Source organism: Typopeltis vanoorti, chromosome 3, assembly GCF_054136105.1.
Source record: "Typopeltis vanoorti isolate ZY-2024b chromosome 3, IOZ_Tvanoo_1.0, whole genome shotgun sequence".
In the NCBI taxonomy this organism is placed as follows: Eukaryota; Metazoa; Arthropoda; class Arachnida; order Uropygi; family Thelyphonidae; genus Typopeltis; species Typopeltis vanoorti.
In genome coordinates, this window is record NC_143551.1 from 121,821,575 (window position 1) to 121,849,050 (window position 27,476).

The following is a 27,476-nucleotide window of genomic DNA, read 5'->3' on the forward strand; positions in this document are numbered from 1 at the left end:
GACTTTTCAGGTTTAAAGTATTCAATATAAGATTGGTGTTCTTCTAGCCGAATGGAGGCAGATCTTCCCGTTTGTCCGAAATAACATAATCCACAAGAACACGGAATCTGGTAGACACCTGGATGATTAAGATGTGGAAGCTTGTCCTTTGGAGAAGCGAGAAAGGTGGAGATTTTTCTAAACGGTCGAAAGGCAACAAAAATATTCAGTGGTTTTAAAATTTTTGCTATACGTTCACTGATGCCTTGTATATAAGGGATGGTAATGCGCGTTATTTCCTCTGTGTTTGAAGAGGGAGACATATTAAACCTACTCAAAGTTCTTTTAATGAAGCAATTCTTATAGCCATTAGATAGAAAGGAAGAAGTTATATATCGTATTTCTTTCTGTAAAAGATCGTCTGTAGAACAAAAGGAGTGGGCCCGATGAACCAGTGTTTTAATAGTTCCTGCCTTTTGACTGGGATGGTGATGAGATTCCGCATGGATATAATGGCCTGTATGAGTCTTCTTTCTATAAACTGAGAAATGTAGGTTACCATCTGGTTGGCGAAGAATTAGAAGATCTAAAAAGGCTAACTGCTTATTTGATTCTACTTCTAGGGTAAACTTGATCCTAGGATGAAATGCATTTAACTTATTGAGAAATTGTTGAAGTTCATCAGAAGAGCCATTCCATACAGCAAAAATGTCATCGACATATCTGAACCAATGAGTAGGTCTGGGAGAAATATTGTCAAAGATACGTTGTTCAAAATGTTCCATAAAGAAATTGGAGATAGCAGGAGAGAGAGGTTGATTTATTACAAAATCAAACTTATTTGATTTTGTAATAAATTCTGGTTATTTTTCTTTTAAAAATAAGTTGTATCAACAAATTGAAGGAACAGCAATGGGTAATCCTCTCTCTCCTGCTATCTCCAATTTCTTTATGGAACATTTTGAACAACGTATCTTTGACAATATTTCTCCCAGACCTACTCATTGGTTCAGATATGTCGATGACATTTTTGCTGTATGGAATGGCTCTTCTGATGAACTTCAACAATTTCTCAATAAGTTAAACGCATTTCATCCTAGGATCAAGTTTACCCTAGAAGTAGAATCAAATAAGCAGTTAGCCTTTTTAGATCTTCTAATTCTTCGCCAACCAGATGGTAACCTACATTTCTCAGTTTATAGAAAGAAGACTCATACAGGCCATTATATCCATGCGGAATCTCATCACCATCCCAGTCAAAAGGCAGGAACTATTAAAACACTGGTTCATCGGGCCCACTCCTTTTGTTCTACAGACGATCTTTTACAGAAAGAAATACGATATATAACTTCTTCCTTTCTATCTAATGGCTATAAGAATTGCTTCATTAAAAGAACTTTGAGTAGGTTTAATATGTCTCCCTCTTCAAACACAGAGGAAATAACGCGCATTACCATCCCTTATATACAAGGCATCAGTGAACGTATAGCAAAAATTTTAAAACCACTGAATATTTTTGTTGCCTTTCGACCGTTTAGAAAAATCTCCACCTTTCTCGCTTCTCCAAAGGACAAGCTTCCACATCTTAATCATCCAGGTGTCTACCAGATTCCGTGTTCTTGTGGATTATGTTATTTCGGACAAACGGGAAGATCTGCCTCCATTCGGCTAGAAGAACACCAATCTTATATTGAATACTTTAAACCTGAAAAGTCTGGACTTGCAGAACATGCCATCTTCACTAGACACAGAGTTCATTGGAGAAAGACAAAAGTTCTTCACAAAAGTCAGTTTCTCATGGAACGCCTTTATAAAGAAGCATGTGAAACTCTACTTCATTCTCCTAACTTAAACAGATCCGACGGCTTACGTCTATCCCCTTTATGGGAGATAGTACTTTACAAATCAGCTAATCTTTCCTAACTTTTTATTGTATTAATTTTTTTTTTTAGGAAAGTTATTGACCTTTTTAGTTATCTTACACCAGCTACTTAGGTGGCGCTTTTTGGAATTGTCAGTTAGTGTTTAATTTTTGTGCCTAATTGTACTGAAGATGCCTGTGACACACAGGCGAAAATTATACTATTAAATAATATTTCTACGTGAGTTTTTCCGTTATTTATTATGTATAATCTTGACCTGTAGTGTGTGCTTTAAGTGTTAGCAGATGAAGAGGTTCTTCTCGAATACCGGAAGATATGATACATTTAACCATCACGCAGATTGTGCCATATCGGAAATATCATTTGATTCATCAACCGCAATAGATATAAAATCGGCAGAATTAATATCCATAATTTGCATATTTGAAACTTCTGCAGAAATTGTTACAATCCATTCCTTGACAGTTCTAGCTGAAAGAGGTAAATCTTTAATTTTTTTTTTTTACGTATCTCGTCCTTATTTTTTATATCCTTAAATAGAATTTCAGAGACACTATACATGCAATTTTTTAGAAATTCACCATCGGTAAAAGGTTTTCCCACTTTTGCTATTTCATGGGATAACAAAAAACTTACTTCAGTAGTATTCAACGAAGATTTTGTTCAAGTTAACAAATTTCTTTGCTGAAGCAATGTTTCCTTTTGTAATTCTTCAATAGCTTTTTTTCCATTATCACCCTCAGGATATTTTTTACTGAAGTCTAAATGTTTTCCTAGAAAATGTCGTTCGACATTACTTGATTTGTTATTTTGAAGTCGTAGATGGCAAATTAAACATTGCGGATTTCCATTTACTTCTATAAATGCAAATTTCTCCATCCACATTTTATTGAATCCCCTATTTTCTGATTATTTTTCTTTTTCTTGAACTCATATTAGGAGGGTTATTATCACAAATTCAACAAAATAACATAATAAAAATTAATTTGTGCATAACATTACCCGACACTAAATTAAACACCAGTTTAGTACTACAATAAATAAGTTAACTGAATATTTATTTTGACAGTTAAAATCCATATGTATCTAAAAACTATGGTGTTTAACAGGACAGCTGATCAATTAGTTCAAATTTTCGCCGTGGCGCTAGTTACATTAGGCAGGGTTAACATTTAGCGGTATTTCAAATGTAACGTAGTTGTCAGTTGTTCGTGTCATAAAATTTCATGCATAGTATCTAGTGCCATGAACAGGCCACATCAAAAAACAATATTTGTATTATTCAAATTAAGGGGATATTAAATCCCACATTGTTTTAAAACCGAATAAGAAACTCAAAGATTGGAATCAGTTAAAATTTTGACAGTTAAAATCCATATGTATCTAAAAACTATGGTGTTTAACAGGACAGCTGATCAATTAGTTCAAATTTTCGCCGTGGCGCTAGTTACATTATGCAGGGTTAACATTTAGCGGTATTTCAAATGTAACGTAGTTGTCAGTTGTTCGTGTCATAAAATTTCATGCATAGTATCTAGTGCCATGAACAGGCCACATCAAAAAACAATATTTGTATTATTCAAATTAAGGGGATATTAAATCCCACATTGTTTTAAAACCGAATAAGAAACTCAAAGATTGGAATCAGAGATTCCAATCTTTGAGTTACTTAAATATAAAGAGCCTATTAGCTCTTTATATTTAAGTAACTTAATGGTTGCACCTATTTGACAACTCATATAGCAGAGTATATAAGTTCTTTTTGCCATACCCTTTGGTATCTATTTGGTCTAGCTACTCACTGATGAAGCCTCAAAAAAGGCTGAAACCGGTCTGGATAGTGACCTCCCACCATAATGTAATAACAGCACACATTTCCTAGGAAATGTGTTTTTACATTATGGAAAATACCAAGATTAGTGATCAGAACTTTCCCCACCTTTGCAACGAGTTGCCTGAGATTGTACTACGTACTAGGACTATTTGCATTAGATCACGCTATTAACCACCAATACTTTTATAGTTTACTATATTCGGCATGAAACTCTCTCTGATTCCAATCTTTGAGTTTCTTATTCGGTTTTAAAACAATGTGGGATTTAATATCCCCTTAATTTGAATAATGTTTATATCGCCGAAATGAAGCCTATTGGCTCTTTATATTTAAATATTTGTATTAACTATGCATCTTTTAATTCAATATAAAAGAGCCACACTTTGTTCAGCCAAGAGCCGCTGGTTCCCGACCCCTGTTCTAGATCAAGCGACTTCAACACTTTTTTGAACATATCCTTTGAAATTTTATTTTATTTATCATGTTTCTTATGCTGATGTTGAGCACATGGGTTATTTTTGTGAGCAAAAATAACTTTTGTTCATCCACCTCTTTTTATGTGTGATTCATGAACTCCAGCTTTAAAACTTTTTTTTTTTTAATATAACTGAATAGCCACTTTCTATATTCACCTATGCAGCACCTGTCACAGTGAGAAACATTCCTCTATAATATGCATGATGCAAATCACATCAATGCTGCCATATCTGTATGCACTACTACTTTTCTAATTCTTCCATTTCCAATCTTTCAAATTATGAGAAAACAATCATATAATATCAATAAAATAAAATATCATTTTCACAAGGCATACCTGTCAAACAAAATTTTATACCTAAAATTATTTTAATGATCAACACATCACTCAAGATTTTCAAAACTACAACTACTGATATATTGATTACTTTATGTGTAATATGTTGCTGTTCAACAGGACCTCTTCCACTTGGTTCGATCAAATCAGGATGTGCAATTAAATATCCTCTGTCATCCAGAAGGAAGCATCTATAAAAATGCATTAATCAATTTATTATTATTAAAATCATTTATTAATAAATTATAACAACAGTATTCTGCACAATAATGATGATAGTAGTATCCTGTAAATTAATAATACTGTTTCAAAAACATTTAGATGAACTGTATAATATTTACACTGAACAATAACAAAATAACACATTATAGAAAAGAGTTATTCTGGTGAAGGTGCATTCTGCCATTTCTTGCAGATTGAATAAAATTTTACCTATTATTAACCAACTATACTTCCTTAACAAACTTGGCAGTACAGCTCGTGCCATAGCACCCAGGATTCAGAGAGGTCATCACCCTGCATCAGTGATGATTTAGTACGAGAGTAATATATCCGTGGGTATCCAAGTTGCATTTCTGCAAGAAAGGGGTTAAAATGTCTGCCAAAGTGTATCAAGACACCATGCTGGAACCTGTGGTAACCAGCATGTGGAAAAAACTGTGGTGTGGAAAAAAGCATTCCAGAATTTGTTTGCTTCATCTACACATAATTCGAGAATAACATATGGATGAAGAAATTAGAGTGAAGAAGCCACCTTAACTTGATGGTGGTTCTAATTGTAACAAGTGGGTTATAAATAGAACATTTATACATGGTGTTACACCTGATATCTTAAGAATGTAGAATTCTCAGCTATCATGGTGTAACATGAAGAATAAATAAATTAAAAACCCTGCAAAAGAGATAATAGATGAATTATTTAAAAGAAAAAGAAATATTCTTGCATCCAATAAAATATATAAAATATAAAGGTGTTTGTTAAACTAACTAACAAAAAAGAAAGAATATATTAATGTTGTAATATGGTATAAATGAGAAAATTTAACTAAATAAGACAGAAAAGGATTAGTCATAAAAGATGGTATGTGAGAGGCTAGAGATTAAAATATTAAGTAAATTCATAGAGAAAATTTGAAAGGGGATTAAGTTAGAGGCTAGCACAAGAAAAACAACAGAAAATCGCTTAAGGTCAATTCTCAGATTGAGAAATCGTTACGGGCTTGCCGATCAAATGACGTTTGGCAGAAAAACGCCACCCTAATTGGTCGGTAAAGTCAAGTCAAAAAAAAAAGGGGGGGGGCGGAGAAAAGAAGTTAGAGAAGGTGCCATTAGGAGAGAGGGTATAAAAGGGTTAGAACCCCCCCCCCCAGGAAGAAGACTCTTTTTGGCTTTTGGTTCTGTTCCAGGAGAGTTCTTCGCGAGCTCTTTCGTATGGATTTCACAGTGTTTTCCTGAGTGGCGAGATAGGGGTTATATCTCTGTCGTCACAACACGGAAATGAAAGTGAGCGGGATTTCGATTCTGTACTTCCTATGTAAGAAGCGAAGAATGCCATATAGTCGAGGAAAAGAAAGCATATTTTTTGTGTTTCAACTCCAGTGACAACTACGACAAAGGGAAAGAAGTAAAGAAATCGATGTCCACGTCGCGAGTTGTACGGCCGTTATATACATGATTCAAAGTGTGTCCTAAGTTACGAGAGGTTAAGACCGAGTAAGCATAGTTCAATTCCAAAAGGAACAAAGGAGAAACAGATTATTGGAGAACTTATACCAAGATAGTTCGATCAGAAAAAGGTAGAGGCCCATATGGAAAACTCAGGAAAGAAAGGTACTGTAAATTATATCTCGTGTTAACTAAGATTCGTCTGTATTAGTTATAATTATTCTAACACTGAACTGTTGAAGTGACCAAGAAAACAATACTAGGACTTTAGTATCTGACAGAATATATTGAAAGTAAGCTGGCTAGTGTTAATGTTATATGAGTAATTAAGTGTCCTGAGAATTTTGCATGTCTATTATGTTGTATAAGAAAGTTTAAATGTCATAGTTATGTGTTAGTGCAGTAAATGGTTTAGTTAAGCTACTTAAGTTTGGATAGTTAAATAGTGTGAATTAATCTTATATGTCCATGTCATATGAAGTTATGTGTTGAATGTGTATGGCGGCATGATCGTAATACCCATTATAGGATCATAGCTTAATTATTTATGATAAGCTAATGTCAGTTTGTAAATATTTAGTATAGCATTGAATTGAGTAATAACTAATATTTGAATTGTACCATGTTAAGGAATTTAATAAACCTTTTGTCCAACGATAAAACAGTTGCCTGAAATTGCTGTCCAATGCACCACTTGAAAAAATTACGAACCTAATCACGCGGGAAATTAATGTGTTAAGAAACGAGATAAAGTGTCACGACTGCAACATAATTTCACTTTCAGACATATTTTAATTCTTTCTCCTTGTTTTTGCATATAATATCTCAAACTAAATATCCCAAAAGGCGCAGTATAATACAAATATTAAGGATACTAAGGGGAGAAATAACTTAGATATTAGTAAAAATTTTGGTGATATCTCGAGCATAGATAATAGGAGAACATAGACAAGTGGAAATTATTAGATGGAATAAAAATCATAAAATAGGACACAACAATGGTGAATTTAATGTCTTATCAAAGAGTTCTGTACTTGTTTTATCTAATGAACAGATACTATACTTAGAAATTATAATAGGTGTGGAAAAAAGCATTCCGGAATTTGTTTGCTTCATCTACACATAATTTGAGAATTACATATGGATGAAGAAAACAAATTAAGGTTTGAAGTTGCCCAGAATCTATGGAAAACCAAGCTTCCTTTGAATATACACCCTTCTCAGAAATACAAGTTCATTCTTTGTGCTGTAACAGTAATACTGTGATCATTAGAGCTGTTCTGATGAATACTACAGACTACAAGCACAAACTCTATGGGCATACTGCATTCATTCATGCACACAAAGTTCCAGGCCTGTCATATAGCAAATTTCACTGTATAGTGAATCACTGCCTTCCCTCCCCTCCTCGCAGATGTATGTAATGATTAAAACTGACATAAGTAAAGCATTTATTTATATCATTTATGAAAACAAAAAATTTAGAATAATTTTTTTGTTTGCATAAATGATATGTGATACATAATTGTCACAATATGTACCATGGTGTGATACATAATTGTCACTATAGATATATACATTTATATACATATTTAGCAATATGATACTAAATATATAAAGATCACAAAATATATATATTTAGCAATATTTATATATATGAGTCACATATGCTTATACACTGCTTGGAAAAAAGTCATTGGACACCATAGTGTGAGGAACAAACAGCCATGGTGCCCACTTTAATAAGATGTAGGACCTCCTTTCACTGAGATGACTGCAGCAATTCTATGGGACATAATTTCCACAAGCATACGTTAGTGATTGGTGGGAATTTTGAGCCATTCTTCCTGTAGGCATGTAATACGATCTGGATTGTTGTAGAGTAAATATCCCTTGACCTCACTCGTAGCTCAATTTCATCCCACAGATGTTCAATAGAGTTGAGATCAGGACTGTGGTGACATTCATGTCCACAAACTGTTCATGAGGAGGCTGCTGCAGTTGCAGCAGCAACCTCATGACACAGTGCACTGTCTTGCTGAAAGAGATAATGGTCACTTCTGTAGAAACACCACAAAGTAGAAAGTATTGCACTATCCAAAACATTCAGATACCTCTCAGAGTTCATTGTTCGTGGCACCACAAACAGAGATCCAAGACCAAACCACGAAAAACAGGACCATACCATCATACCACCACTTCCAAATTTCATAGTTGGAGTTAAGCACTCTGGTAAGAAACATTCACGAGACATTTGCCACACCCACAGCTGTCCATCTGCTCAATAGAGGGTGAAGCACAATTCACTGCTCCATAAACACAGCTTTCCAAGTTTCCATGCCCCACTGTACATGCTCTTTGCAAAACTGAAGATGACACAGCATGTTGGTTCAGTTAATGCGGGGGCTTGTATGTTGTAGTCCTAATGTTTTGAGCCTCGGTTCTGAATGTTTTTGTGCAGATTTGTGTTCTAGTTGATACCGTGAAGTCTGCATTCATTGTGTCAGCCGATGAATAGCAGTTTGTACACATTATCATTTGCAGCACCCTACGATCATGTTCAGTAAGTGTAGTGGGTCATCCACTGACAGTAGTATTTGAAGTTAACTCCCTGTGCTTTGATCTCAGTATGGTATTACTAATCCAAGAGGCAAGCTTAGGTATTGAATGTTAACTATAAATGTAAACTGTAACATGCTTCATGCTAATTTGAAATCCAGAAAAATATAAGCCAGTTAATAAACATCTTTTGTTTTTTATAAAATGGTTCATTTGGTGTTAACCTTCCAAACGGCCAGGACGTCTATAGACGTCCAACTAAATCTGGATATGATTCAGCCCACCTGTTTAAAGAACCAGGATAAGAATTTGACCATCCTGTCCATTAGAAGGTGTGATAAACCCTCACGCTGAAGAGAATAGTTAATCGGATTATCTCACATTCGTAGCTACCTCTCAGTTGCCTATAACAAGAAATGCACATTCTTGTTCTATGCTGGGTAACTGGATTTTAGTTATATAGGATAGACTAAAAATATAGAAATTATTTATATTTTTGATTTCTCTTTTTATTGTACAAGACAATTTTAATACCTGGACAAAATAAAGATCTTTGCATAATTTCTTCACTTAAATACTGCTTTACCTTGGAGAACCAATTTCATTTTTGATTTTTTTTTGCGCTAATTTTTTTCTAATCGCTTTCTAGACAAAAACATTCTTTGTTCTTGAAGAAATTAATTCACGATAATTATTTGAAATATTCTTTTAAAAAAAGAAAAGAAAACAGGCTGCCGACGTTCCAGATTATATATATATATATATTTTTTTTTTGTACAAAACCATCGAAATCGAATAATACTTCACAGATTTCCTTTAGGACACGCTGGAGCAACTTTGCTTTATAGAGAATAGCATGAAATTCTTTAATCATATCACTAAATTTTTTCTTTATGTTATATAGTAATCTACTGTTCTTTGTACTTTCACTTTCTTGGTTTCCCTGTATAATTGGTCATTACAAAATGAAATTAACAGTTATAGATATTTACTGCATAATTCAGATATTTTATTCTCCAATTTTTAAAGTAAGCGATACATTTGCTTATTTTTATCATTCAAAACATGTATATCAAATGCATCAAATGTGAAATTTCATTTCCTTTCCCAATACAAATGAACTTTATTTCGACTTTGATAGCATCCCCCCCCCCTCACGTTGCAACATTACCAGACACCCGAAAGCTGTTATGAAACATAGGTACAGTTTTTATTTCATTCGTGATTTTTCCATAATAATTGTTCCATGTAACGTTTCATTTTTTCGACACAGAAACTAAGTTCTGATTATTATAAATTTTCAAATTATAAATAAGAAAATATACATATTATTTCCCTATTATTATAAATCAGGAAGTTATGTGATGTTGGCTAATAGGAGAAATTAATATTTAAAAACACTATCATCCTACAAATGCAATATCAGAATATGCTTCGAATGTCTGCAAATCAATCAGAAAGATTAAAAAACAGAACAAGGAATTTCTGCCTGTAAAATATTCAGTTATTGCACGAGGTACTTTAGTGTGCTGCCTTCTGGGCATGTTCTTTTGATCTGGTTTCCAGTCTGTGTGTGTGTGTGTGGGTGGGGGGGGGGGTAATCTCTGTTAGTCTACAACTTGTTACTGGGCAGAAAGGAATATTAGAAAGTATACCCAATATACAATTCATTTGTGAGATGGCAAGCAAGAGCAGCAACAGCAATAGCGGTAATTATTTTCAAGATAATTTAGAATTTTTTGATAATAAAAGTGAAACTGATCACTAGAAATAAAGAAATCATTTTTGGCATAAATACTTCATCAGCCTGTAAAAGAAATGTCACTTTTACTGTGTTAGGATATCTGAACAACAGAAAACGAAACAAGACATTCTTGCTCGAGGCAATTTAGTGAGACTTCTAGGAAACTTTCTGTCTTGTGTTTCTCAAAAGAGTAATCTAAGACTTTTCCTCTAGGTAAGAGGATTATTGTCCAGCATTTCTAAGACGTATTTCAGAAATAGCAATCAGCAGAAATAGAAGTAGTAATATTTAGATTTTTTTTAAAAAAAAGAAACAGAAATAATACAATTGAAATTTCTTTGTGTGGGTTTTACATGTTGAAAATACAGCATAGTATTTCTAAATCTTAGAATAATTTCAGCAGACCGCTGATTTCAGATTCAAAGAAAGAGTACAGAATTAGAAGCTTCGATATACAACAATATTATTGCTTTATTTCTTTTGTCAAAACGGTAAACTGAAATAAGAGATTTTGAATACCGTCTGAAAGCTTTCAAAGCTATAGAAATTTAAAGTAGTTATGCAACTCAGTTCCAGGACAGGAGAGGGGGGGGGGGGGGGTTGCAGTAAAAAATCCTAAAAATGAGCATAAATTTTTAATCATTCCATACAGGATATCCTTCCTATTATATTTTCAACATATCTACAGTGGTTAAGCACTGGATATTATAGTAATGTGCATCCTACAAAAAAAAAAAAAAAAAACCTCTGTTGCAACTTTCAGCAAAAGAAGAAAGAGAAGAGTCTGATAAAATACCATTAGGTATAAATTTTTGATACTAAAAAAGATACAATTTCGGAAACCGAGTAATGCAGTTTATAATCATTTGTTGTTCATAAAAAAAAAAAAAAAAAAAAAAAAAAAAAAAAAAAAAAAAAAAAAAAAATCGTTCTTGAAATTGAAATGTGACAATCCATATAAAGGTATTTCGCAAAGAAAGAAAGCAAAATGTCATATTTATTTCACTAAATGTTATTTAAAAATATAAATATTTGACAAAATCTTTTAAACGTAAACAAACATTTGCAAATTAGTGAAAAAGAATCTATACGCTCAGTCAAGTGGAGGAAATTAACTATTACTAAAGTATATTCATTGCAAAGGCTGACCTATGGTCATTTCAGGATTGATTATTTATTTTGGCAGTGTGAAACTTCTATTTTTGGAAAGAGACACAAGAAATAAATTGTTCAGCAAAAAAAAAAAATAAAACGATCAAATATCCTAGTACAGTGAAGAAAATTCGAAGTAACAGAGTACATGTAAAGACAAGTGACACAAAAGTCGCTCGACCACAGTTAATCCACTAATGGCTCTCAAATTGCTGTTAAGGGATTACCAGCGGAGGAGGGTAAATACTTGATAAAAGATAGAATGCCGATGAAGTTTTGATCCATGAAAAAGTCTGGGGTAGTCTTGCTATTTCATCCGCCTTGGCTGGTAGGAGGGTTAATAAAATAAGTTATGATGATATCAGTGATTGTTGTCCTGGGATGGGCCAATTTGTCAACAATTTTTTGAACAGATAGGCCTGCAACATGGCACTCTATCACAATGCACTTTCAAACTCAGCCAGTTAACTTCTCACAGCCATTTTACCCAGACATAGTTACACTGAGTTTGACGTATCATATTCCTCCAATCTATACCAGCTACAAAGACGTGACTCAGTACATGGCACAATGCACCTTGCCTGTGGGGCATCCATTGACTTCTTTCTAAGCGGTGTATAAGTGGATGTGACATCATTGAAAATTGTTATGGGTGGATCATTATAAAGTAGGACCTCACTGTATTCTTGTTAAGTGAAGTAATCCTAAAAAAAAAAAAAAAAAAAAATTAAAATAAATTTTTGGACGAACACATTATTGATAAACTACAGAATCATCATGCTTGTCCTCCATGTGTCTACAATATTCCTAAGGTAGATAAAAAAGTTTATTCATTATGTATAGTTGATTGTACTACTTTTTCTTGTAAAAAGGCTTATATGCTGGTTAATCATGATAATTAATACTTAAGGAATTGCCAGTGTACACTAGAAATATAAATTAAATCAACTTTAATATATACTTTTCGATTTTTCGGCAACGTCATGTTGCCACCTTCATGGTAAAATAAGATAAAGACACATGCATGCAAGTACTACATAACAGCAAATGAAAAACGAACTGAGGACGCTACCGTTTTCCTTAAGTCCTGATGGTGCCCCCCCTGACAGGCTATATTAGGTGTTCTTGGCCTTTGGGCTGAAGTTCTTCTGATGTATGTTTCCCAAATTTGGGGGCAGCTTCATGCATCCAAATTCGTTGAAGTTTGGCATGTTCCTAAGAGCTAAGGCTGATCCCATGAATAGTCTTTCATATTTGAACTTGCTGCGGTGTATTACTGTGGCTTTCAACACGAGTATCCAGAGCATGGTCTGCAAGCCCAGAGTGGCTGTACTGGCGAAATCGGATGTAGTCCTTGTGTTCTGAGATTCTGATATTTGCTGTCCTGCCTGTTTGGCCAAAGTAGGACAATTTACAGCTGCAAGGGACCTGGTATACACCAAGTTGGTCTAGGGGAAGTGGTTGGTCTTTAGTGGAGCAGATAAGGGATGCCATTTTTCTATATGGTCTGTAACAAGTGGTCAAGTCATGTTTTTTTAGGATTTTGTTGATTTTTTCTGAGGTGTTTCGGATGTAGGGAATGGTGATGGATTTAGAGTAATCTTTTTTTGTGAAGGGGGAGGTGGGATGTGGATATCTGGTTTTAGTATTTTTTGGATTTTTTTTTTGGGGGGGGGGGGGGGTAGCCACTGGCTGAGAAAGTGTTAAGAATGTGATTTAGTTTAGTGGTTAAGGCTTGGTCATTTGAACAGATTAGTTGATTCCTGTTGAATAGTGTCTTAATAACTCCATATTTTTGTGAGGGGGGGGGGGTGGATTGTTGGTGAATGTATCTGCCTGTATGGGTGGGTTTTCTTAAAACTGAGAAAACCAAGGTACCATCAGGTTGGCGGGTCAGTTTTGACGTCTCCTCCTTATTCACAAATGTCCCCCTCAAAGAAACCTTAGAGCTAATCCAAGCCAAATTCCTGATATCTCAGCCCTATTTCAGTTCACAATGAACTCAGGCTATTTCGTTTGGCAGGAAAAATTCTACAAACAAATAGAGGGGACAGCCATGGATTCACCACTTTCCCCACCCGTGGCCAACTTCTTCATGGAGACTTTTGAAGAGAAAGCCTTAAACTCTGCCCCACAAAAACCTACCGTATGGCTCTGCTACATTGATGATGTGTTCGCTATTTGGCCACATGGCTCGGATACAACCCTCTCCTTCCTAACACACTTAAACAACCAACACCCTAGAAAAAGAGAAAAACAATAGCCTCCCCTTCCTAGACACACTAGTCACCCGCCAACCTGATGGTACCTTGGTTTTCTCAGTTTTTAGAAAACCCACCCATAGAGGCAGATACATTCACCAACAATCCCTCCCCCCCCCCCCCCACACACACAACAATATGGAGTTATTAAGACACTATTCAACAGGGCTAAACTAATCTGTTCAAATGACCAAGCCCAAACCACTGAACTAAATCACATCCTTAACACTTTCTCAGCCAGTGGCTACCCCCTCCCAAAAAAAAAAAAAAAAAAAAAAAAAAAAATCCAAAAAATACTAAACCAGATATCCACAACCCACCTCCCACCTTCGCAAAAAAGATTACTCTAAATCCATCACCATTCCTACATCTGAGACACCTCAGAAAATATCAACAAAATCCTAAAAAAACATGACTTGACTACTTGTTACAGACCGTATAGAAAATTGGCATCCCTTATCCACTCCACTCAAGACCTACCTGGTGTATACCAGGTCCCTTTCAGCTGTAAATTGTCCTACTTTGGCCAAACAGGCAGGACAGCAAATATCAGAATCTCAGAACACAAAGACTACATCTGATTTCACCAGTACAGCTACTCTGTGCTTGCAAAACATGCTCTGGATACTCATGTTGAAAGCCACAGTAATACACTGCAGCAAGTTCAAATATGAAAGACTATTCATGGAATCAGCCTCAGCCCTTAGGAACATGCAAAACTTCAACGAATTTGGATGCATGAGACTGCCCCAAATTTGGGAAACATACATCAGAAGAACTTTAGCCCAAAGGCCAAGAACACTTAATAGTCCACCAGGGGGCACCATCAGGACTTTAGGAAAACAGTAGCTTTAATATATACTTTCCGATATTTCAGCAACGTGCGTTGCTGAAATATCGGAAAGTATATATTAAAGTTGATTTAATTTATATTTCTAGTGTACACTGTCAATTCCTTAAGTATTAATTATCATGTACTACTTTTTATATTAAACACAGCACACTGACTTCAAAGAGTCCAATCTATTTCACATGGCAAAATAAGTTATACAAGCAATTTGAAAGAACAGTCATGGACAGTCCTATCCTACAGGCTTTGTCAGACTATTTTATGGAACATCTGGAAAGTCAACTCTTCAATAACAATTTTTCTGAGCTTTGTATTTGGCTTGGCTTTGCTTCATAGATGATCTATGCAGTTTGGTCATTTGAAATTACTCAACTTTTGGGATAAAATAACCTCCATGTACTCCTGTGGAAAGTTCACTATTAAGTTTGAATCTAACAAGAGCTTTCTGTTTCTCGATACTTTAATAATTGGCATCTTTATAGGCAATATCAAAATTTTGGGTTTATCAAACCTACCTTTACTAGCAGATACATCCTCACACAATCATCCACCAAAGAACACAGGTATAACAAACACTCACATAATAAGCTTACTACATCTGTTGTACTAATTCCCTTCTGTTAGAAGAATTAAACAAAAGCAAAAGCACCATGACTGCTAATGGATATAATCAAGTTGCCACTCAGAAAATTATTCATAAATATCATACTGCAAAAAGGTTTCAATGTCCTACCTTAGAGGAACATCAAAACAAATAGCACAGGTTCTATGCAAATATAATCTATTCACCACTTTCAAATCATTGGAAATAGTCTTCTTTTCTACCATCCACAAGAGATAAATTTCCATGTCTCCCTCTCCTTGTTAGGTGTTAATCAAATACCATGTTCATGTTGACTGTTATTGTGTGATTGGAATGGATTGCCATTGGATGTTGTGAGTGCAAGCAGTGTGAATGAATTCAAGAATAAGTATGATAGGTGGTGGGTGTATGGTATGGCCTCCCTCGATGAGTCTCTGACTCCCTGCAGGTCTCTCTTAATAATAATAATAAAAAACTTTACCTCTCTGTCTACCCCTAAATCTCTAGTTTCATCTATTTCCTGTAGTACAGTGCCATGAATGTGATATATGGCTTGTAATCTATTTATCCCAAAATGCAGAACTTTACATTTCTCGACATTAAACTGACACCCATTATCTTTTGCCCATACTGACAGCCTTTAAATTGCCATGAAAGCTCTCCACATTGACATGATTAACTATTACTCTACCTAATTTTGCATCATACACACATGCGTGCACAACTGAATATTTCCTTTTAGGTTAATTCCTATATCATTTATGTACAAATTAAACAGCAATGGTCGCAGAACCAAACCTTGCGGCACACCACTGGTCACCTCTTTTTGCCTTGATTCTGCCATCCCATTAAAAAAAATTTTGGTATCTGTCCAGCAGTCACCCTCTTATCCGCTTAACCAGTGTCATATCCATTCTCCATTCATTCTAATTTGCATAACAGAGTTCCATGTGGTATTCTGTGAAATGCCTTTGCAAAATCTAGCAGAATCACTGCATAGCCATTACCTTTATCCAACTCTGCTATTACTTTATTATAAAAAAAAAGCAATAATTTACTAAGGCATGACATCACTTGGATGATATACCCATGTAAATTAGTCACTCAGTAACTCAACTATTTTATCTGCTTCTGTCACCTCATGATCATCACTCATTAAGGTTAGGTCTAATATTTTTCCATAGGGAAAAATTTTTTTGTGAAAAAGCCATGTTGCTCCTAATACAGTATCACATTTTTATCCACCCATACATGAAGTCTCTTTTTGACTAATTTTTCTAGTACTTTTACCACCACTCCTAAGATACTGATTGGCCTATAATTTGCTACCGAAGTGTTAGAACCTCTTTAATGCAAGGGAATTATTTTGTCCTCTTTCCACTCCCTTGGAATCTACCAGAGCTGAGATTTAAATTAAAGAGCCCAGTCAGAGGCATGTCAATTCCCTTGCACATTCGTGCGACACCTGAGTTGATATCCCATCTAACCCCACAGCTGTATTTACAATGAGATTCTGCAATATCCTAAGAACCTCCAATTCATCCACCTCTATTTCCACATCAGTGTCTATCACATATGTTACAGCAGTAACCTCACTTGGATGATATACCTTGCAAAGGTTACTCAGTAACTCAACTATTTTATCTGCTTCTGTTACCTTGTGACCATCATCACTCATTAAGGTTAACCTTCCAGTCATTCTTCCTCTTACTTGCCACATTACAAAAGAACTCGTTGGGATTTCCTCTGGCCTGCTGGACTAGATTTCGCTCGTAATCTGATTTTGCCTTCCTTGCCTCGGCCTTGTACTGTTCATGAGTTTGCTGGTCACCTTTCTCCTTATATACCTTCCACACCATTTTCTTCTACTACAGCTCATGCTTAATGATATTATTTATCCAAATAACTCCTGCCTAATTAACCCTTCTTACCTTAGGTCTACAATATAACACTGCTTCTTCTAGATGACCGTTAACTATCTCACATGCGCTACTAACCCCCTAACCCTGCAGTTGTTTATGCCAAGAAAGATTTAAGTTTCCTGCTAAGCTTGTCATAATCACCTTCCATGTAGTTCCAAATATACCCCTTCTCAACAGAATATTTCGCATGTTTTACAATCTCCCAAGTCAAGATTGCATGGTTATTTTTGCCAATAGGAGGCAATGTGGCCACCTTGGTTATGGATAGCTCTTCTGATCATGTGACCAGTTCGAATACTCTCACTCCCCTAGTCCCCTCTCCATCAAATGCTGCCTCAAGTAATTATCTCTTAGCAAGTGAATAAATTACTTTTCCTTCCTTCCAGTCTATATATCCATAACTGAAGTGCCCATAACAATCACTTGACCTATACACATTGTACTAATTTGCCGATGCATGTCTTCCAGATCATCTGTGTTGCCTATAGCAACAACTAACTGTATATTTTGTCTTACTGGCTTTAATCTCACACCAGACTTCTTCAAATGAACAGCCACCCTCCCATCTATCTCCTATTCTTTTTGGCAGAAATTCATCTGCTGTCATCAGTAGTACTCTTCCTCTCATCCTATCTTCTCTATCTTGACTGAAAATACTAAACCCATCACTTTTTATCTTGTAGGTACATCGTCTGCTGTTAGCCAAGTCTTACTAATCACGTTTGGTGAGGTTGCACTAACCAATGCCAAAAACTCCTCCCTCTTGATCCTGATACTTCTGGCATAAGCATTTAGAAACTGTAGCATCCCTTTAAGACTTCACCAATCTTTACTTCATGAATTGACTACCCTATTTAATATTTTTAATTGAGAGACTAGATTCTTTACTTGGTCATTCTCTCACTTACTCATCTCATGGGTGTATTCACACAAACTCACCTTCTTCTACCCTAACTGCTTAAGTTTTCCTGAATTTGTGCTTCAGTATGCTCAGTGAACAAAGCTCTCTCTCTCTCTAGACACCTAACACCAAAACCATTTAGAAGCTGTCGGCATTGTACAAATCCTTCTTTCCGTCAAACACAGACCACAAATCTCGCATCATTCCTTCTGCACTACCTACGTATAGACTCATTAGCCAGCAACGCCGTCCTTCTCAGTTTGCCTCTATCATAGTGTGGTAGGAGACTTATGATGTTCAACTTCTTGCTCTTCAGTTTTGACCCTTCTAACAACTCCTTTATATTCCCCCTCATAGAATACTTCTCACCTTCAAATCATTTCCTTCAACTTACCTTTTTGCATCTGGATGGCATGACTATACGTGAATTTTTGCACCAGGGAAATACAACATTTTCATTAATTACTCCCCTGATCCTTGATAATGGGAACTCACTTTTGAAACATTTAATAAATGCTCTCTTTCCAATTTCAATTTCCTTCCTTCCATATATCCTTTAATTTTCTTGACGAATACATTTCACACATACTACACTGCAAAAAATCTTGCAAATTCAAATCGCCCGACAACGTGGTCTTTGTCACCATTGCTCTACCATGCATTGGTGCCATACCAAATATCGTAATTAAACCAAAAATACATTTTTTTTGTTTAATTGTGAAATACATTTACTTATTCTTCATTAGTAATAAATCCACACTAAATACACAATACATCACCTAATGATGATCATCAAAAATGAATCTGTTTAAGCCATTTCTGGTCTTCAGTAAGTTGGGCAGTAGTCCAACACCAGGCAATAACAAATCAATGATCATCATCATTATGCATATCAAGGATTTAGGCCTATCATGGCCTGTTCCGCCCTTAGAAGTCATCGTTGAATCATTTAAGAGGATGTTCTGGTTTTCTTTTCCCTAATGGCTTGTACTTTAAGGCTTGTTTTAGTAATCTTTCTATTTTCATTCTTTGAACGTGTTCCATCCATTTATGTTTATATTTTTTAATTTTTTCTATTACTGGTTCTTGGTTTAATTCTTTCATAATTTCTTTGTTTCTTTTGTGATCAAATAGGGTATACTTTGCAGTTTTTCTCATAAATTTCATTTCTGCTGTTATTAATCTTTGTTTATCTTTTTGTTTTATTGTCCAGTTTTCGCTTCCATACATTAAGACTGGTAGGGCTAATGTATTGTATACTTTTAGTCTGGTTTGTTTTTGAACTAGGTTTGGCTTAAATATAGAGTTGATTACACCTACTATTTTTAAATATTTTGCAATTTTTATGTTTATATCTTCTTCATTTTCATAAGTGATCATACATCCTAGGTAGTTAAATGAATTCACCTGTTCTAAGATCTTGTTATCTAATACTATTTTAGTTCTTGCTGGATCTTGTCCTTTAAAGGCCATAGTTTTTGATTTTTCCGTTGATATTATCATACCATAATCTTTGGATATCTCGTTTAGATCTAAAATAGCTTTGTGTAAGTTATCTTCAGAATTTGTAATTCTTATTTGGTCATCGGCAAAAAGGAGAGTGTTTAAGTTCATAGTAGGAGAAAACTTAATACCTTAATGGAAATTTTTACTCCATTTTATTATTATTTCATTTAGGTAAATATTAAAGAGTTGCTGAGAGGGAACATCCCTGTCGGACCCCTTGGTTTATCTCTCTCATATATGATAGCTCATGATTTAATCTTATTTGTATTTGATTATTTTCATATATACCTATGATAGCTTTTAGGATATTATTTGGTATTTATCTTTCATTTAATATGTTAAATAAAATGCTTCTTTTAACTTTGTCAAATGCTTTTTCAAAGTCAATAAATGCAATATGTGTTTCTAAATTGTATTCGCTTCTTTTCTCTATTATTAATTTTAGGCAAAAGGCTGGGTCTATACATGATCATCCTTTTCTAAACCCATTCTGTACTTATTCTGTACTTCTAAAATAAAGTTTTCAGAATATTTCATTAGTTTGCAATTTAAAATTCTGCTGTATATTTTGTAACAGGAATTTAGTATGCTTATACCTCTATGGTTTTTAGGGTCATCTCTATTACCTTTTTTAAAGATAGGAATCACAATTGCTTTTTTCCATTCTATTGTGGGGTTACCAATCGTATAAATTGTATTTAAAAATAATAGGTGTCTTTCTTTGAATCTTGTTCCTGCATATTTATACAGTTCTGAACCTAGCTTATTTTCTCCAGGTGATTTTCCGTTTCTTGTTTCTTTCAGGCTGATTTCTAATTCTTCTTTAGTTATTTCCTTTTCATTTTCATTAAGTGTTTGCCAGTTGCCTTTTTTAAAACATTTATCTGTCCACAATTCTGTATAGAAATTCTTCTAATTTCAATTCGGTGTTTAATTTTATGTTTTCTTTAGTATCTGCATTTAGGCTTTTCAAAATCTTATACACATTTGTAAATCAATGATACAATGATAAAAACAATGTTTTTATAAATTGTTTTTAATACAAAACAGAACTATTTTTTACTATAAAATTGTTAAAAATGAATTAACTTACGCAATTCTTTCTTGCTCACACAGAGGAGAAATATCAATTAAGAGCTTGTAGAAATAGCCTAATGTAAAATCCATGCCCATAACTGCTACAACAGAGTCAGATGCACTATGCATTGCAGCAGATCTGCAAGATAAAATTTGGTTAGTTTGAAAACTTAAATACACAAAAAATATGATCAATCAATTAATAAATTATTAGCTGCAAATATCTTCAACTTTAGTTTTACCAACTGGGAACATAACAATATAATATGACAATTAAAATTGATTTTAATTTCTTTGGATTAATATAGGTCAAATTGATTTTAAAAAACTGAGTAAGAAAACCGACACGCACCAACTGTACTGTTTGGCTTCGTCAGGGTAAAGTTAATAGATGTAAAACCACATAAATACAAAAACTGTTCACCAAAACTGTTCATGAAGGAAAGAACTGAATACAATGATGTTTTTACAAAAAACAGAAGATCGTGTATACATCACACGCATGGAGCATGTATGATTTATCTGTTGTTATGTAGGAACATTCTGTATTTGGCAGCAAAATTTAATTCTGGCATGGTAAAAGATCTTATGAGGGTTCTCCAAATATCAGGCAGGATTAATCCTTGATTTCTGTTTAAGTTGTGTTCAGAACGGATCACTGTTAAGGCTTCTTTTATGACTCGGGAGCAGAAATCCTCTTCTAAGTAAAGTAGGACATGGAGCTTTTGTCTCATTCTATGGCATGGTTTGTCCTAGCAAAATGAAATACTAACCCCAAATTGTCTTGTCTGTTGTTGTTTACGTCTCCTAAATGTTCCTTTTTCCTGTTTTCTAAATTTCAAGAGGTCTGACCAATATAGTTTAATCAGCATGAACAGGGGATGTTATAGACTCCAGTGTATTTGAAAAAAGCATGACTATCTTTTGGAGATCTCAAGAATTGGCACGGATTGTCTTAAAAGGTTTAAAAGCCACTCTTATTCCATGTGGTTTGAGGAGTGTAGCAATCTTGTTGGAAACTGTCCCCGTATATGGAATCGCAATAGTGGAATTCTAATGTATTTCTTCAGGTAGTCACAGAAAAGAATCTTATGGATAAATTTTCTCGAGTAACCGTTATCTATGAGATTTTTGAATATCAGGGATAGTTCATCTTCCAGGTCTTTATCTTCTGTAGTGATGAGAGAGGCTCTATTTTTTAGCATGTGAACAATACTTAGTTTTTGAGAAATGCGGTACGAGGAAGTGAAGTGCAAGTACCGACCTGTGTTGGATGGTTTACGACAGACAGTAAGACTGATGCATCCATCTATTTGTTTCTTAACTAGGGTGTCCAGGAATGGTAATTGCTTGTCCTTTTCAGGTTCCAAGATGAATTTTATTTTGTGATGAAAAGAATTAATCTTGGTAAGAAAATTAAACAGATCCTTTTTTGTCTTTTTCCAAACAATAAAAATGTCATCCACATATCTCCACCACACTGCGGGTTTGGGATCTAGTTGAGACAAGATATCACTTTCAATTTTCTCCATAAAGAGATCCGCACAAGGGGGTGAAAGAGGGCTGCCCATTGCAAGGCCTGTTAATTGTTGATAGATTGTTCCATTCCACAGGAAAAAATTTGATTTTAAGCAATGATGAAAAAGAGAAGTAATGTCTTGAGGGAAGAGTTTTCCAAAATTCTGAATTACTTCATCTACTGGAACGTTTGTAAATAATGATGTAACATCCAGGCTTGCAAGAATGTCTGTATAGGAGATTGAGATGTTGTTCAATTTTTCAACAAAATGTTGCGAGTTTCTTATTTAGGTATCCGAATTATGGATATGTGCTTTAAGGAGACATACGAGGTGTTTTGATAACAAGTATAACATGTAAGGATATAAAAGCCATTTTGCTTCTTGATACGACTGCACCTACTGTGCACAGATTTGGTCTCCTTGGTTGCAATGGAATAAAGAAGTTGTGGAAAGGCTGCAAAGAAGGGTAACAAATATGATATTGGAATTATGGAATGTAAATTAACACACTGAGAGTATGTGGATTTTAGACTGGTAGACAGAAAAAAGAGGGGTGATATTATAGAGGTCTAAAACCTTTTGAGAGAAGATTACAGGATATCAGTTAATAACATTTTTCCCTATATAGAAGATGGAGAAAGGACAAAGGGGAATTCGTGGAGGTTAAGAAAGGAGTAAGAGCTAGATTTTTCTCTCACAGAATTGTGAGTGAGTGGAAGAGTTTGCCTATTAAAGTAGTAAGTGCATCTAATGTGAATGAGTTTAAGAGAAGGTATGACAGCTGGTGTAAGGTGATGTATGGCCTCCTCAATGAGTCTGACTCCCTGGAGGCTTATTAATACTATTACTAACAATAAATGAGACATTACACAGAGCACCATATATAATTCAGCAGTTAAGAACTGAAGATAACACAGGAAGATGTGAAATGGTTTGATACAAAATCAGATGCAAGACATGGGTGTGCACTATCTCCACTGTATCATAAAATTATGTGGATAAAATTATGAATGAAGGTGGTATTAAACATGATATATATGAACTGCATCGAGAATGCAGTTCATATATCAATGCAAACTATAACAAGTAAAATATTTCACCTGTCCCTATTGGGGATTTAACAGTAAAACAGTTCCACAGGAGAGCTTCTATATAGTACATGAGACAGAACTTGATAGTAACAAATCAGGAAACTTTGTGACCAGCAAGCAACTAATCCTGCTACCAATTACTCTGCCAGCTCATGACTGAGAGAAGTTCGAGTATGGTGCCATTTATGGAAATTGCCGAGGCCATACATGGAAAGGAGACCGAGTTCCTCTATGTGGACAGTACATTCCTAAGTCTTTCAATTTTCAGTGAATACCCATATTCTATTTCACTCTTCTTCACACTAATAATGAAAGGCAATTAGCTTTACCTGCAGATCACAAAAAATATCATAACTTTTACTGTTCATTAACAGTAAGGAAAACTACTGATAAGAAATATGGTTTCTTGTCAAAAATGATATACCAAATGCTTGGAAACTACTGCTGCTAAACAGTAAAACCTATATGAAAATATTCCCATACACCAATATTCTTGATTTTGATACTTTGCAATTTAAATGATTGCAATAAAATTCACCCTAGAGAAGTAGGTGAGATGCATTATGAAATTTATCAAGTGATATCTATTTGCAGTCTGTCTAAATAGTTATGGTAGGGATAAAAGTTAATCACATTCAAACAGAATTATAACTTACTTTCCTTCATAAATAGTATGACTGAGGGTAACAACATAACCTGCTCCTCCCACATCCAAATATGGGGCAGTTAATACTACTTTACCAGGATGCTGTAAGGCCTGAATATACCAGTCTCGTTTAGTAGGATCATAAGTTTTATCTACCATGATGCCAGGATAGGTCTGAAACACTCCATTAGGCGTAGCAATGTATCTAAACAAAGAAACAATCAGTAATTAAAACAGTAAAATACTGTTAATTTTATATTCGTGCAGAAGAAATGGCACATTAAATTGGATTGTCAAGAAATTGTAATTTTTATGAATAAGTTTCATCGAAATATTTGTACAGAAAAAATGAATAAATAAAATGAAACTGATCCCTATAAGGATCAATTTTATTTTTTTAAAAATCATTCCCACACACTCAGAACCTACCCTAAACCAATGTTGTGTGTACAGGAGTTCAGAGAAAGGAATCTGATTATTATTATTATTATTTTTTTTTTTTTGAAAAGCTAGAGGTTGTAGCCTTCAGAGAATATTTCAATGGGAGTGGGGAGCGCTATTCCAGAGGTAGGTGGAATGAAAGATATTTTTAAGGTAAGTGTAAAAGTAATCCTAAGATTGAAAAACTTTATAAATGGCAGGACATTAATAATTCTTTAATGAAGAAAAAGATAATTCCCTCACTCTCTTTTTAAATTCTCTCACTCACTCACACACAGAGGCCAACTGCAGAATCTATAACAATTTGATGCCATGTGTGTGTATGGAGGTAATGAGAGCAAAGTTGCAGTCATTATGGGATAAAACATGAGTGAAAGGTTTGGTGAATAAGCAGTGCTCATCAAGGCAAATCACATGTTATTGTGATTTGCCTTAGTTGCCGATGTAGGACTTGGAAGAGAAGAATTATGCAAGATGGTTGGATCTGCTCTTTAGATGCTGCTACGTTAGTAACATTTGGATGTTTAGAGAGAGAGAGAGAGCGCAGATGGAAAGAAATGGCAGTTGCAAGTGATCAGACGGAATGGCTGCTATCTGCGTAAGAGGCTAGCTATCTGGAAGTTAGATCTGTTAATGGATTTATTGCATTATTATTGACTTCAATAAAGGCTGATCATGAAGCTGGATTTTCTGTCTCAATACTTCAGCTACTTAAGTGCGATTTTTGATGAAGATGGTAAATTAAATATGGAAATAGACAACAGAATTGACAAAGCTGGTATCATAGGAAGTCAACTGAATAAATTCATATGGAATAAGAGAGAAATTAGTTAAAACACTAAATTAGCTATATACAAGACAGTGTTCAAACCAATGGTAACTTATGGACCTGAGAGTTGGGTTAGAAATAAAACACTTGACCAAAGTCTAGACACCACAGATATGAGAGTCCTGAAAAAGATTAGGGGCATGAGCAGATAGCATCAATGGAAATATCATATTAAAAACGATGATATTAGGAAAGAACTTGACATTGTTAGCATCCCGGAATGCATTAGCAGAGCTAATCTCAGGTGGTATGGTCACTCAAACAGAATGGAAGAGGAAAGATTAGCCAAACAAGTGTTCTCTGCCAGGTTGTTAGGAAAAAAGACCCAAAGGAAGGCCAAGATATAGGTGGATTTGATACAGTAAGAAGTGCCTTAGAAGACAGAAATATAACATCTGATAATGTTGGTGTCCTGACAGGTAACAGATTGATTTGAAGGAAAATTGTAGATAGGAAGTTAGTAATGATGTAATTTTTTTCATGTAGTACTATCATATCCTATACGCCCCTTGAGGGTACATGCCAGGAATTTGATGATGATGGAAATCTTTAGCCAAAGAAAATCAAAAAGAGGAAATTTGTGATTTAGCATTCTCTATTAAAGGGAAGTCTCACCAAATAAATGAGTTCATGGAAACCCTTGTTGCAGAAAAATCATAGTGCAATTTGGACAGTTAAGACAGATTACAGTTGAAGAAGTGATAGCAATACCAGTGGCATTTGAAGGTGCAGGCAATGATTGTACTGAATTTTTTTAAAGGAGTTGGAGGTTGAAGTTGTTGGTAAACACATTATGAAGAATGCTGTTCCACAGGACTGAGGTAGATCTAAGTAGGGGATTAATTTTACTGTCTGGTGTGATACCACATCCCTGCTTACTGGATACTTGAAGGGGTGGCTTAAAGTGCCATGTTTATTCTCTCTCTCTGGACTATGTAAAAAATAAATTTAAAATATAAAAAATATATAAAAATTGAAACAAAAAGTCCTTAGTCCACCCACAGTACAAAACACAGTATGGGTTTTCAAATAACCTTTTATCGGTTGGAGCAACATACAAATTAAAAAAAAACGAGAAAGAGGTTAAGCAGGTTTGATGCATTTCAGAAAAATCAGAACATCCATTTTCAGAAAATGGATGTTGGATAGCTGCTGCTCTTGTTAATTATCAGATTCAATAGCAAGCATAGGAATGGATGTTTGTCAATTCACTGGAGCAGTGAGGCACAGAGGTACCTGGAAGTCACAGAGATGAAACACAGCATCTGAGAGATAGAGTAAATAGAGTCTGCGAGAGAGCAGGTCATCTACGAGTCAAATTGCTCACCTTTGGACAGTATGAAGAATTTTTAGAGTGGTCTTAGGGGCACCAATCCAAATGTGTGAAGAGTATTCTAAGGATGGACATATTTGGAATTTATATAAGGTTAATAGTTAGGTGGATCTAAATAACAACTTGAATGAAAATAAACGTCTAGTGTTTAAGAGACTGGGAAAGCTGGTGTGAGTTTGTGTCAGCAGATTGGAAGTAAATATCACTCCGGGGGGGTGATTCCTATCTGGTGATTTGTGTATTACTGTCTGTGGGTAAGGGAAGATTGGACTGAGATCCCTTTTGAGAGAGAAAAGGTAGCACAGCAGGCGACCAAATTATCTTTGCTCCACGTATGGAGGTCAGTGTTTAATGCATTCCTTGCAGATGATCATGAAGCTAGGAATGACGGGGAACTACACTGCTTGTTGAAAGAGTAGGATGGATGGATTGTAATACCATTGGGAAAACTGTAAGAATAGTCTGTTTATGAATAGGAGAAAGAGGGTAGGTGACAGGGCTCTGAGGCACTTTTGTATTGGTGGTAAATCTCAAAGAAAGGATGCTATCTACTATGACATGCACTGAATGAATAGAGAGAAAGCTAGATATCTAATTGTGGGGGGGGGGGGGTGGACAGATATAGGCAAGGATGTCAGATACAATAAAAAGCCCTGGAGATGTCTAGGGCCATAGCACATGTTTCTCAGAACTTTTTCCATAGCACATGTTTCTCAGAACTTTTTCCATAGCACATGTCCACTAATGAATAATGTAAGCTAAGAGATCAGCTGTGGATCTGGATTGGTGGAATCCATGCTGGTGATCACTGAGCCTCTGGATAATAGAGAAGTTGAATGTGGATCACTTTCTCCATTATTTTGGAGAGGATTAAGATGATGGCAAA

General features: G+C 35.0%; 1 protein-coding gene across 1 annotated transcript in view; it reads right to left on the minus strand.

The window, feature by feature from the left end:
- The window catches only part of LOC150108527 (VWFA and cache domain-containing protein 1-like), a 420,515-nt gene that overhangs the window by 109,541 nt on the left and 283,498 nt on the right, over positions 1-27,476 (minus strand). The window contains exons 18-20 of the mRNA XM_090415949.1: positions 23,998-24,192; positions 20,747-20,869; positions 4,602-4,701 (exon numbers count right to left, since the gene is read on the minus strand). Of these exons, the coding sequence (XP_090272075.1) occupies positions 4,602-4,701; positions 20,747-20,869; positions 23,998-24,192 (418 nt within the window). The remainder of the gene's footprint in view (positions 1-4,601; positions 4,702-20,746; positions 20,870-23,997; positions 24,193-27,476) is intronic.